The sequence below is a fragment of the Idiotropiscis lumnitzeri genome, chromosome 3, assembly GCF_059441095.1.
Source record: "Idiotropiscis lumnitzeri isolate Australia: NSW breed Sydney's pygmy pipehorse chromosome 3, RoL_Ilum_1.0, whole genome shotgun sequence".
NCBI classification, from domain to species: domain Eukaryota; kingdom Metazoa; phylum Chordata; class Actinopteri; order Syngnathiformes; family Syngnathidae; genus Idiotropiscis; species Idiotropiscis lumnitzeri.
This window is the reverse complement of record NC_142393.1, coordinates 6,708,060-6,722,184: the sequence shown is the minus strand read 5'-3', so window position 1 is coordinate 6,722,184 and position 14,125 is coordinate 6,708,060. Positions and strand designations below refer to the sequence as shown.

Here is a 14,125-nt window from a genome sequence, read left to right as displayed (position 1 = left end):
TAAATTGTTACGGGTATCCAGTAACGGGTGGCAAAAGGTATTGCAGTTAAGATCTTGTCCAGCAGATGGCAGTGTCGGACTGCCGGATTTGCGCTGGCGTTAGATTTGGGTCACAATTCCATTAACGTAATGGGAACTATAACCCATGGCGAAAATTTTGACAGAGGAAGTTCATTATGTTATTTAAATTTGTAGGGGAAAAAATATAGATCACAGGCATGACACAAAACTAAAGTCTTCTCAAGTGACAAGTTTTTGGCTTTAAGAAACACTAAAACAAATCAATAAAAAAAAATGTTGCACTTTAAAAACAGTTACTTGTTTAGACCAAGCAGAGGGAAAACAAATGGAATCAATCAATTATGAGGAAAAATGACTGGATCATGATACGATCACAAAAGAACCCTTCAGATGAATTATCATCAAAGTGCCCAAAATGTCAACGTAAACTTGTGCGTTGATTGATGATGTCATGGCAGCCATCTTTGTGCCTTTACCTGACTGGCAGCCCCAAATCATCAACGACTGTGGAAATATGCGCGTTTTCTTCAGGCATTCGTCTTCATAAATCTCACTCAAGTGTTCCAACATCATCATCCTATGCAGATTTTCCGTTCATCACGGAATATGACTTTCATTCAGTCATCCGCAGTCCATGATTGCTTTTCCTTAGCTCACTATAATCTTGTCTTTGTTTTAGCTTTTCTGGGTGTACATCCCATTTCCTTCAGACAGAGTCTTACAGTTCAGTCACAAACTCCAGTTTCCTCTCATTTGTTCCTCATTTATTTTGCTGTGCATTTCCTGTTTTTAAGACCTATTTTCTGTCTTGACGCTTTCATGTCTAACTTGGTCGACGAGTAGACTTGCCTTTAACAATCTTCACCGTTGACTGTGAACAACCAACCTCTGGCAATGTGAACTTATTTAAAAAGTTTGATCATCCTCTCCTTGGTTTTGATTGACATCTTCTGTGTTGGAGGCGTGGTTCATGTCAGACCATTTGGTGCAACAGCTCTCTCAGGTGTGGTCGCACCTGTTTAGCGGCAGACTGATGAGCAGATCTAATCCATTCCATATATTTTTTTCCCTTTCTATTTGGTCTAAAAGTTTAATTGTTGCCATTTGAAATGAATTTAGTTTTGTTTGTAATCTTTTTTTTCCCATTCAAACACCAACTCCCCAAATTCTCTCCTCAACGTGTATTATATTAAAATAATGAACATAGTCTTATGCCCTTTTTGCTGTATCTTCATGTAATATTTTATCAAGTCAATCCCATCCATTAAAAATCCTCACTAGGACTCTTTGACAAGTTGGTTGGAAATGTAACCTCCAGTTGTCCAATAAAAAAGAAACTAGTGTGTCGTTAACACACCCGCTGCAAATCCAAAATTAAACCTCAAAAATACGATCGTCACCAAACATCTACTTCTATGCATTAAAAAATATATTTTGAAATGACAATTTTTTCAGATTGATTTTTTTGCCAAGCTTGTATGCATTATGCGTTTTGCACCAGGGAAAACGACATGTAAGTTTATGTTTGCAGTGTATTTGTCGACAAAGCATCAGTTACACACCTTTAGTTGTAGCCTACTTATATCGGAACACAACAATAAAACTTGAACTCAAAAATGAGCGGATAGACTTTTTTTTAAAGAACAAGTAAATATTATGTTTTTAATCATTCGGGCGTTATATACAGCTTTTAAAAACATTTGTGATAGCCACTAAAAAAAAAAAAAAAATCCCTTCTCCGGTTGCAGTGATATATTCATATTTGACATGCTGAAACGCTTAAGCTAAATTTTCCCTCCAAGTCTCCTGATAGTAAGTTATATGAGGCAAAGCAAATCATTTTGCAATCTCTTTCTCTCCCAGATGTTGTGATCCTTCATCAGTTTTGTGTTTCCTTTTTTCCCATCGCTTCAATCTCACCGCCACCCAGTATTACACTGAAAACTTTTGCCCGGGTAAGAAACATGCTGCTTCTATGGCCATCGTTTCTTTAGAGGTTCTTGCATTTCCGAATGAGACAATGAGAAGCATTTGAGCCGGTGAATAGCAGGAGCGGAATGAAGATCGGGTTGACTGGAAAGAGCAGAAAGAGAGCAGTGTGTGCCTTTTGATTTGATTATGTCGAGAAAATCGGTTATCCGAGCACTTTTCAGCTGCTGTCATGAGCATGTGCCTGTGTGCTGGACATGGTCTGCTTTGTTTTCCAAAAACTGAGCAGGCCAAACTGATTGCACGCTCGCGCTAAAAGTTATGCTAAAAACAAGCTCAACTCGTGGCTGTCTCGGTTTGCCACATGTGCTTGATTCACATGCTGAAGTTTCAGGAACGGATGATTCAATTTTTGTACGACACATCCTGAGTAATGCATCTGGTTTTTGTGACTTCCCCATTAGGTCATTATGAGCGGGGGCGTCAACGTCAGGTCCACCCTTCGGCACCCTCCCCCGTCGGGAATCCCGCAACCACGCACGTCTTTGCCCGTCACTCACAAAACCGACAGGCACCAACGGATCACCGAGCTTCCCCGGGCTTTGACACCTACCTCGAAACGCACACGCACACCCACTCAGTCTCCATTACTTTGCCCTCGGAGCTCCAGCCTGCCCAAGTCATCCCGTAGGGACGTGCCGACCAACGTTGGCCTGAAGTCGCCACTCGTCCACCGACCAGGTGGTCAACATCCCGGCCAGACTTCTTCCTTGGCCTACAATAGTCCTCTGACTCAGCGCCGGCTTCCTCCGCCACACACCAAAGACACTCTGGATCTGGGAAAGCACAACCAGATTCAAACGGATTTTTCACTTGATAGGAATTGCAATAGAAATCTATGCACGAATCAAAACCAGACATGGGGCGCCACCAGGCTACGTCCTCCGCTCCAGTTCAGCGGAGGAGAGCAGTCCACTTCCAGGGTGATTGATGGTGTCGTGCCAGGAAGGGAGGAAGAAGCTCCAAAAATCGACCTATCTCAGTCCTGCATCAGCAATAATGGTAACGACTACCAATCTCCCACTCAAATGACCCATCAGGAAGCCGTAAGCGCTCTCAGTGACTGCGCCGCCCAATCAGATGAAGAAATGGGAACGCCGGAGGATTCAAGTCCAGCTTCCTCTTCCAGTCTTCCACTGCTTCCACCAGGCATGCCCGCCATACCCGGGACATGCAAGCGATATTTACATACGCTGCATCAGGGCCCGCCAACGGAGCCCGCGACCGTTGAAACACAAGCGCCCCGAGTCAACATGGCGGCAGTTGCTCCCTTCAGCTTCAGGTTGGTGGTGGTCCTCATTCACACGCAGTTATCAGGCGTTCAGCTGTGACATGCTTTTGCGCATTTGGTAACTTGGGTTGAAAAGAGTCCTCAAATTAATGATGCGGGACTCTTGTCCCAACATCGTGTCATGTCAAGGAAGCTGCAAAGATGTTCAACAAACAAACCGCCTCCCCAAAGGCTAACTTCAAAATAAAGCTTGTTGGCCCACGTGGTGGCATTACGGCTAACTTGGCTTCCGTTTTCGACCTTTTGGTTTGCCTTTTCGGAGTTTTAATTGACATTACATCGTTGCCAGCCACATCAACACAAGGCCATCCTGAAATCAGATTCAGTCGCTTATTTAGGAGACTAACACACCGCTAGTTAATTATGTCGCCATTGTATGATACGGCGTAAGTCTGCATAGCGTTAGTGGCTAGCAGCTAGCTGTTAGCATTAGCAACAGGTGCCTGGCTGGTAGTTCAAGAGCTGTTCCTCGGCTTACTTTTTTTTCCCCCCTAATTTTCAATATTGTAGCCCGAGATTGCTTCGTAATGTACTCTCCATGTTTCGAGGGAGGGAACCTGCCTTAAATTGCACTTAGGGGTCTCTTTCGTTATGGAAAAATAAAACAAGCTAGATAAAACTTTGTCATGTTTATTTTGTAAAACACTTTTTCTCCTTAAATAATAATAATTATAATAATAATAAAATTCAGCTCAAAATGTCTGACAGGATACCTCGTTATTTTGTACACAGTATCAAGTATAAAATAAGAATGTACGTATCCTGCCTTATATTGCGTTACATTGCGTTCTTAACTCCTAAGCGGCCATTTTAGTGTTTTCTTTTGGGGGTGGGGGTTGTATTTTTGTTTTTTATGGTCAAAAGCGTTTTGTAAAATAAAAGAAGAAAACATTGTCTTTGTTTTCTTTGTTCTTTTAGATAAACAAAGGAAACACTACAAATACTGTTTGTCGATTGTGCGATATAAGTACAGTGACAGATGTGTCTTATGTTGACAGGTTGCAGGTGCAGGAGGGTGATTTGTCACTGGATGAACTGAGTGACTGTTCATCTGGATCCATTGAGATCTGCTGCGATGACCTGACGCCAGGTTAGACAAATTCACTCTTCAAACTTCAATTGTCTGAACTAGCCCTGCAGTTTATTCTGCCCATTCAGGTTGAAGGCACTGAGAGGCCTCGTGATGGATTTTTATCGTGTCTCGGTGCTACATTTTAGCAGCAAGGCACATTTATTGTGACAGTCATACTAGTCGTGCCAAATGCCGATATATGACTCGCATTGTTGGACCTGAATAGACGAAGCGTTAAGCAGCCTTAGTCCAAATAAATGTCTCGTACTCGTCCAGGCCTTGGCCGCCATGTCTGTAGTAAGGTGACACAATTTGGAATGTGTGCCTCAGCCTGCGGCTGCACTGACTGCACTGGGTCAAGATGAAGAGATGGAAAGTAGAGACGTGCTTAGAATGCTCCGATGAGGGAAGACGACAGTGGTGATGTGGGTCAGTAATGGGATGAAAAGGGTGCACTCGCTGCATGCACATTGATTTCAACTTTTGAACCCATCCTCCTCTCGTACGGCCTATTGTGTACACTTCACGTGTGTATGATGTTCTGCTTAAACTGCAGTTTAACCTATAATGATCCAAGGCTGCCATTTGACATGAGAAAAATCGCACAGCACACCACCCAAAAAAAAAAAAAATGTCATGACAAATATGATTATCAAATGGTAATCAGAATCAGATTGCCCTTTATTGTCTTTACTTTTAATTAAATGTAATATATATATCTATAATATATATAAATTAATTAAAGATTAAATAATTAACTAAAAATAAATGTGAAATTAAATTGAAAAAAAATTAAAAATCTGGTTCCTTTGACCATACTATAAACCAAACCATTTTATGGGGCAGTGTAGAATTGTTTGCCTTCCCCCATCCAATAAGAACACTAAATGTAAAAACATTGTATTCAATTCAGTATTTTCACAGAATAAATACGCAAATACCCTATTCCAATGAAGCTAACTATCCAGATGAAATAGAAATGTCAGAAATAGACTTTTATTATATGATATTTTCTGTTTCCTCTCTATCTCCTGTATGTTAGACCACCACCTCTTTGATGATATGTTGAGTTGTTCTTTTGTAGCCTTATTTAAACTTTTATTATTGGCAAGTCAAGGTTTTCACGAGCTGGTTGTAAGGAAGTTCAAAAACCTCCGGCGTGCCTTTTGCATGATGATATTACTAATTAATCCTTCACCGGGCAAGGCCAGGTCGAAGCAGCCACAAATCTTGAGGGGGGATTGTGCTGCATCGTAAACGTAACCTCAGAATGACCAGCTGAATTGAATGCAAGCACTGAATGGCTACAGTGGCGTTCTATTGTATGTCACTTGTTTACAAGGCTGTGAGTCCTTGAGGAGAATGAGATAAACAAGGTTGGGACAAGTTGGCAGGACTGTAAAAGTGAAGATGCGATTGTAAGATATCAGCCAGGTTGCAAAAGTTTAATGGGGGCGGGACTTTCTTTAGTGGTCTGTGTGTATAGATTAATGGATCAGTTGACAATTTCCATGCTTTGTGTGAATGCTTTTATTTATTCATCTTTGGATCTTTAGTGTCTTGAGTCATTCACGACAAATGAGTTGTATATCAGCCTACATTCAAATAAGTGGCAACCAAAATCATTCTTCATCATCTTCCCACTCTGATAAAGACATGGACATTAAATGTCTGCAGCACCATATGGTCTTTCAATTTGACCTGAGTATCACGGACATTGCCACTCTCCCGAGATAATGTGCACAGCGTGTGTGAGTGTGTGTGATGGATGTCTGACCGTCCACAGATGGTGTTTTGAATGATAAATGTTTGGTAGATTGTACCTTTTCCAGCAAGGGAATTGTCTTTCCATATCGCTGTCTTTCTTGCATGCACACACACACACACACGCACGGTTTATTATTTACATCTGGTCCCACAATACTCTTCGCAAGGATATTTAACATCCATCCATCCGTTATCTGAGCCACTTATCGTCACAAGGGTCGCGGGCGTGCCAATATTTAACACATGCACAGAAAACACACATACACCTACACACTAATCCGTGGCGTCATTTGCACCTGACATGGCGGCCAGTGCTGTGGATTACTGGCAGAATAAAACATTTCATGAAGTCAGGCTCAGCCATTAGAAATGTAAATAGTAAATTCTGTAAGATCCGTTTATGGTGGGTCAGTCAAAAATCAAAACACAGTGGCATCAAATTTCTTCTATTAAATGCTTTTTAAGGTCCCCCTAACAACAAAATCAAAGTGCAAATACCGGAACATTGTCCATCCGCCGGAAATAGTGCATGCAGAGTCACAGGGGCGGAGCTACCTGGTGCCCCCCCCCCCCCCCCCTTGTCACTCACTGGCCTTAGGATTAATGCTAATAATAAATAGATTTGTAGTTTAATACAGTTAGGTCCTCCCAGTCATAATAAAGGCTTGTGATGGATGATGTCGTACATCCTTTTTTACTCTTTACATTTTTTGTGTTGAAAAAGTTATACACCTCAGATGTCAACATCAAACATCTTAACAGGGGCACAGAAATGGATGCATTAGTTTGAGTGGCAGATGAAAGAGGGCAAAGGTGGATTGGATGAAATCCCTTTTGACCTCCGGGGTCACTCCCAACACAGGGAATCATGTTATAGTGGAATCAATCATATGAAATCCACAATCATACGTGCCATGCGGTAACCAAGCAACCAGCACCGGCATTACAACATTGTGGGACTTACCCGAGGAGTCCAATGCCAATGTCAACCCGAAGCCATGCAAGAGTACAATTTAAAACGGTTTAAAAAGAAATATTTTGTCTTTTTTTTTTTCCCTTAAGATGCCCAGTTGTTGTCAAGCTGTGCATGACTCATAATGAGCGTGCGTCGTCCATCTTGCTGTTTTCATTGGACTCACATTTTATGCCTCCCGGATACACTCGCGCTATTGTCACGGATCGGCTTTAAGTGCCTGAATTCCCCAAATGCTTAATCCGTTGAGTCATGCTGCGTATTCTCACTATGCTCATTCATGAGTCAGTCTTCCGCCTGTTTGTTATCTCAGTTTTCGGCCTGAAAAGTGGACCCTAATAGTCATTTTTACAATAAGTGTAACTGTGTGTCATAGCCAAGTAGTCACTGCGATGTCCTGTGGACCCCCCCCGAGCATGGGCGCGCGAGCAGACAAATGAAGCAGGAGGCGAAGCCGTGAGGCAGGATATCCCTTCTCTGTCTTAAATGCTTCCTCTGCTTCTTTGGCTCACACACGGGCGCGCACACACACACACACACACACACAAGATCCTTCCTCACCCGACCCTCATCTTCCTTGTCTTCTTCCGCTAAATGTATAAAATGATCTGGTATGATTTAGTTTTATAGGTTGTAAAGTTGAATGGTAATTTGCTGCGTCTGTTTTTATACTGGCCAATTCACATCGCTGCACAATTGAGTGCAGCTGATAAATCAACCCGTTGATTTTATTACTCTGCATGGACGTTTAAACCTTAAAGTCAATCCCAAATCGTATTTTTAGCATCTTGTTTTCTGTTGTTCCAGTTTACAACAGACTTTTGAGTCGCCCATCTGCTGTTGCACACTATAATACTCTTTGAAGCAGTCACAGTCTCATAAATCTGCTGTGATGATGGAACTGATTTTTTTTTAGGGTTGATGTCGATAGAGATGATTAGCGATCAAGGAAGCCTGTATAACTAATATTTGGAGCCGATATTAATTTGCAGTACAGTGGACCCACGCATACCACCTGCAGATTTTTATTTTCACATATTTTTTAATATATCTGACTGTTTTTGTTTTTTTTTGTTTGGAGTATCGTTCCAAAAATGAGGCCTAGGGCGCAGTCACGTGCAAAATATGCAAGTCTATCTTCAAATACAATACAACCATACAGGAAATATAAACAAAGGAATGACTTTTATTTATTTATTTATTTATAGCTGTATGACAATGTCTCGTCCTGTAGCATGCTACGCAATTAAAGACAAGATGAGCCGTTGACAAAGAAAGAATGTGCAAGGCTCCTACTAATTACAACTACATTCAGCGTAATTTAAATTTTATTTTTAACCATTTGTCATTTGTTTTTATGCTTGCTACATCCAAATATGTCTTCTCGTGAAAACGGGCCATGATGCAAAAAAAAAAAAAAAAAAAAAAAAAAAGATGTTGAACGCTGTCCGCGATTAATCGACTTCAACTCACTTTGCATCATATTAGTCTGGACGAAGGGCAAAAATCGAGACTTTCTGCTAACTCCACTTCATGCCGGGTGTTCAATCTAACCATTCAGCCTTGTATCTCGATTTACCCGGACTTAAAATAAAGTGCCTTTTATTGTACGCGTGCATGTGCGTGTAAGCGTTTTCCCCAAGCCTGAGCCAATTTCCCAAGGTTTTAGCCGGCGGTCATTCCACACCAACTAATTTTGCACACGCCGAATGTGTGTGCGATAAGTGATGAATGCTAAGTCAAATACTGAGTGCTGGCATCTGTCACCCACTCAAACTGCCTGCTTGTCTGATGTCAAGCCAGATTGCCCAGGTGAGTTGTACACTCCGGACAGGCAGTGTGTTGTTTGTCTCAATGTGTGTGCGCGTGTGCGTGCTTTTGCATGTGTGCGTGCCCGTTAAGTATAAAGTATGTTTATGTCCGCTGTATATTAAAATGATTAGTCAGCAGAGGCGAAGAGAGCACTGCAACAAACAAGTAGCTGTATGCTGCCAGCTCACACTTAACACCGCTTGTGTGCTTTTAAAGCACCAGTGGGGGTGCGCGTGTGTGTGTGTGTGCCACACAGTCCTGCCTTGTTTGGAGCCGCTCTCATTTCACAAATCGTAAGCCGTCATCAGGGAGGTATAAGCGCAGATGTACAGCACCTATTAACCTGGAATGATCTCCTTCACCCCCAAATTTGCCTGCGACAGGCTCGAGCTCCTCCGTAACTGTCTCGACACTCAGCTTTGACCTCAGTGTAGCTTTTAGTGTGGCTTTGAATCTTTAATTGTCATCAAAGACATTTTTGTCCAATTCTATGCTTCGCTTTTTGTGTGGTAACAGTCGGAGAACATGCGAGTGACGGTGCCAACTTGCCCCGAAGCAAAGTTTTCAATTGGCCTATTTAGATGAGTCTGGTGTTGGAAGCAATATTTGAGAATCATTTCTTTCATCACAACAGGTGTAAAATGAATGAGAGGAGCGATTTCATCAGGCTTTCATCAGTGTCCTTTGACCTCACACCTTTAAACAAAGGCTTCATAATATTGTAGAAGTTTTTTTTGTTTTTTTTTCCCAGACGAGCAGAATCTCGTACAGCTTTTTTTGTCTCAAATCGACTTTCACAAGGGCCTCAGCTGTAACAAAGCGTTGGACAAAACATACAACGTATACACGAAGCATAAAATATGCCGTATTTTCTAGACTATATGCTGCTAATTTTTTCTGAGATTTTGAACCGTGCGGCTAATACAACGGTGCGGCTTTTCTGTGGATTTTTCTTTCACCGGTAGGGGGCACTCTATAGTTCAGAAAATACGCAAATAAAATCTTTTTTTTTATTATTATTATTCTCGTGCAGCTTGTATATTGTTGTTTTTTGTTTTTTTTTGTTTTGTTTTTTCCTATGAAAAGAGTTGCGGCGGCTTATATGCATGTGCGCCTTATAGTCCGAAAAATACCGTAATACGAATACAATCCGAAATAACAACAGACAAAATCTGGACAGGACAATGGCCAGGTTCCTAACCTGCCCCCCAAACCTTCGAAGTGCTTTATAAATAAAAGCTCTGACCTATACGGAGACATGTATATTGTTTCCTGTAAACCGTTTTATTGATTTCAGTGCATGATAAGGGATTCTGCTTTGTCATCATTACGAGCTCTAATGGAATGGATGCTGTTTCTGTGTTTATGGCACTCTATACACGCAGCTCTCAACTTATCCGACGTCAGAAGACGACTCAGGAATAGATTTTTCACATCTGAAGCAAAGTTTCTCGAGATGGGATGTCCTGTGGAATGAGGTGTCGGAGAGTTGAACGTGCCGGAGCGCCACTGAATCCCTAGATGGGGGCTTCTTTGGCCTTGTCTCATCAATGTGACACCCTGGGAAAGACAAACCCACGCATACAGAGCACACACATTGCATGCACGTTCACGAGGAGCGCAGACCGAAATATCTGCACCAGCACCCACGCAAGCACTTGTGCTTGTTTTAAACCGCGTTATCGCAATGGCCGGGAAATGGATGAGATGGCGCAGGCGTAGCTTAATAGCTTGTGTGTTGTGGTGTGGATTTGGACGTGGATGGAGTGGGGAGGAAGGAAATAATGGAGATGAGTGGATTGTTGATGGAACGCAGGTGGAGGTTGTGCTGCTTCGTTCAGGGCTGTTGGTTGCTCCTGAAAGCAAAAAAGGCTGTGCGCCTGGTCGTCTTTGTGCGTTTGGGATTGCCGAATGGTCCCGTTAAACCTGATCATGTAAGATCGTCACGGGTGGGCTTCCTGCGGTTAACAAAATCTGAAAGTGAATGGATGACTGGAGCAGCAAATGTGATTTTGAAGGATTGGCTGGCCATGTGTGTGCAAATGGACGGGGGGGGGGGCTTTTATTCTGGCGGCAATATTTGACATTGAGGTACAGTGCAGTCACACTGCTCAGATGATGAAACTGTTTGTGATTACAAAAGGATTAAAAAAAAAAAACAAGAGATTTCTGGTGTCTGATGAGGGAAAATAAAAGTTTTTTTCTTGTTGCCATAGAGGCACAGGGAAATGTTTAATTTACATGCTGGTAATTTATTACCGAACCCTAGTTGGGACTCACTGGTGTGCAGCATTGCATAGCATCTAGTTAATGTGTGTGAGTGAGATTTATTTTTTTTAACGACATTTCTTTGACTAAGCTTTTTAGGATGGCATTTGGAATTCAGGTGACTTGAATTCATTCAGAGGAAGAAAAAAAAAATAGAGAGAGGGATGAATCAGCCAGTGGGAGGAGGGCGAGCCAGAGACAACAAGATAGAAGGAAGGCGAGCAGAGGACGAAGTAGAAGGCGGGTGAATGAGCCAGCGGGGGTCGGTTTAGCGAACCAGCGAGCGAGTCACTAGCAGAGGGAGGAGAAACGGGGGAAAAAAGAGGGGGTGTTGCTGCTGTTGCGACTGCTTCTCCTGTCAGTTGGCTGCTGCCTGCCTCACGAGCAGGAGGGGATGCAGAGCGGGAAGCAAGCAGAGGTGCAGACAGAGGGCGGCCAGTGAGCGCTGCGTTTTGTTTCCGCCGCTCCATTGTCATCTGGGAGCTGCTCTGTGAGGAAGGTGCGTTTACTCACTGGACGCACATCTGCAGATCCATGGATTGTAAAATGTGAGTAAAGGAAACTGCTGCTGGTGATCTGCACTGATGCATTTGCCGTTTTCAACTGAGGGTTCTTGCACATTGAGGAATCTGGCGTGTCCGGCGAGCTTCCATAGAAGCAGCAAATTAAGACGACTGGTGTTTTTCGCTCTCCTTCACCCGTCTTTCACACCGTTTATTCTGGTCTGCTTGTGCGTATATCAGAGCATGCCCCTGTTGTTTGGCTCTCTACAGGAGGGATGCTGGAGGCTAATGTGGCTAACGTTAGCATGACAGCAAAGCCCAGGGAGCTGGACCTCAGGACTCCTCCGGTTTCCAGCCAGGATTCTTCAACCCAGTCCATGGCCTCTAGGAAGCCCCCAGCAAAGCCATCTGCTCTCCCCCAGGGAGCCCCACGTCCTTCCAGGTCAGAGCTGAAGGTCTACCGGCCAACTACTGGATCCATCCCCGTTCCCGTTTCAAATCCATCCAAGCTACGCAAGCAGCGATCACTAAGCAACTTGGCTGTGCTCACTGATGCTGAGAAAAAGCTGCACCTGTACCAGAGTCCCAAGTGGAAGGATGATTCGGGCCAGCCTGGCGCTGGCACCAACAAAGAGGGGCAGACTACGACAGGTCGGCCTGTGAGTGGCAAAACAACACTATGCAGAACACTTTCAAAGTCAGAGCAGTCCCTCTTCCAAGGGAAGCCCAAACCATTCAACCTGCAAGCAGTGACATCCAATTTGAGCAAGGCGAGCCGAATCCCGGCTCCTGGAAAACCACGCGGACCTTATGCTGAGGTCAAGCCCATTAGCAAGACCTCTGAGGCAGGCCAAAGTCCAGGGCAAGACCTTGCGGAGCACCCTGTTAAGGCTAATGGAGCTGGTGGTCCGGGAGATAATGCCACCAAACTTGGGGAAAAGGGAAGATCTGCTGCCCTTTTCACAGAGGACACAAAAGAGTCAAAGGTGCTAGAAGGACAAGACGATAAGGCCTTTTTGAAGGTGGACCCAGAGTTAGTGGTGACGGTTCTGGGGGACCTGGAGCAGCTGCTGTTCAGCCAAATGCTTGGTGAGTGCATTTTTTTCTAGGCCTGCTATGTATTGGCTTCAGCATGAGACCACATCACTTAAGACATGTCCATAAATATTTCGTCATTTCTGATTGATTTTTTGTTTTGAAGCGCTGCTGGGATTGACTGCTAGATGATCAATAATGTAACTAAGATGTCAAAATGATCTGTGATTGTAAAACGGTAAAATGTTGGATGGATTGTTGTCAATGCCTTCTTACGTGGCTCGGCTGACTTAAGCTTTTCCAAAAGGTTGTCATTGCCTTTTTTTTCCTTGTTCTTCTTGATTCATGCGTTTATGTTAGTCATATCTGACACACTGCCACAGTTTCACATTCCCACAAAAAATATTATTTCAGCGTATATTCATTTTTAAATATGCTGACATTGTCTGCATTCCAAATTGCTCGATAACGCGAGTGTGAGTGGGACGAGTGGGGAGTGGGCGTTGTCGCTTGGTCAATAGAGCGTCAGCATATTGAGTCAGGTTCCAGTCACAGTGGGCTACGTATTTACTCGCCTCGTAACACTCCCACTCCGACCTCCAACCTCCCCTCTTTTATGTCCATTGATCTCCAGGCTAAGGACAGATGGTCACCATCTACCTACCACCTCCTCCTCCCCTCGTTACTGCAGGCAACGGAGGAGAGATGGTATTGTACCAACATGTTGCCAAGAGTGACATAAATCTCATTTTTAAAAGTCAGTAAGATTTAATATCTTACAAGGAAATTATTTTCCCAGGGCCTCACTTTACCCTTTTAGTGTGCGTGCGTATGTGTGTGTACCTCTTGTAAAATAGTACAGTATGCTTTCGTGGATTGACTTTGCTTGTAGTCACAATTCTTGTTTTGACGTTGCTGGCCACACCTTTACGCCTGAAAAACGGGTAGAGAGAGGATGAAAAATGAAATGAAAAATAAAAATCTGAATGAAAGAATGCCACAGAGGCAGACGGAGGCTTTATTTTGTCACACAAAGCACAGCAGGTGTGTGGGTGAAGTGTTTGAAGACGCTCATGAGTTTTTACGTCTGCCTTCAGGAGAGGCTAATTGTAACTCGTCCTCTTCCTCGCGGCGATGGGCTCATCTTTTATCATATCCCCATTTCCATAGGGACGTGCGGCTAATTGGTTTCGGCCGTGCGTGCTCTGCCATATGGGAAGATGCATTACAATATATGCAGCCTGCTCTCCCCATTCCGCTTTCTCATTTGCCTGTCATGAAATTGTTGCTTCCTGTTCTGTCTCTTATCAGGATAAATATTCCCTTTAATTTGAGCCCCCCCAAGCTTGTTCGCCTTGTTCTGTTTGCTTCTGGCATTGCAATGGGTTCCTTCT

The 14,125-nt window shown here is 43.4% G+C and overlaps 1 protein-coding gene across 5 annotated transcripts in view; it reads left to right on the top strand.

The window, feature by feature from the left end:
- Window positions 1–14,125, top strand: part of nav1a (neuron navigator 1a) — an 86,536-nt gene that overhangs the window by 13,952 nt on the left and 58,459 nt on the right. For 3 of the 5 annotated variants that reach the window (XM_088290202.1, XM_088290203.1, XM_088290204.1), the window contains 3 exons: window positions 2,415–3,292; window positions 4,300–4,391; window positions 11,967–12,785. In XM_088290202.1, the coding sequence (XP_088146328.1) occupies window positions 2,421–3,292; window positions 4,300–4,391; window positions 11,967–12,785 (1,783 nt within the window). In that variant the 5' untranslated portion in view covers window positions 2,415–2,420. Of the gene's footprint in view, window positions 1–2,414; window positions 3,293–4,299; window positions 4,392–11,555; window positions 11,742–11,966; window positions 12,786–14,125 lie in introns of those variants that run through there. The other 2 variants (XM_088290205.1, XM_088290206.1) reach the window with 2 other exon arrangements.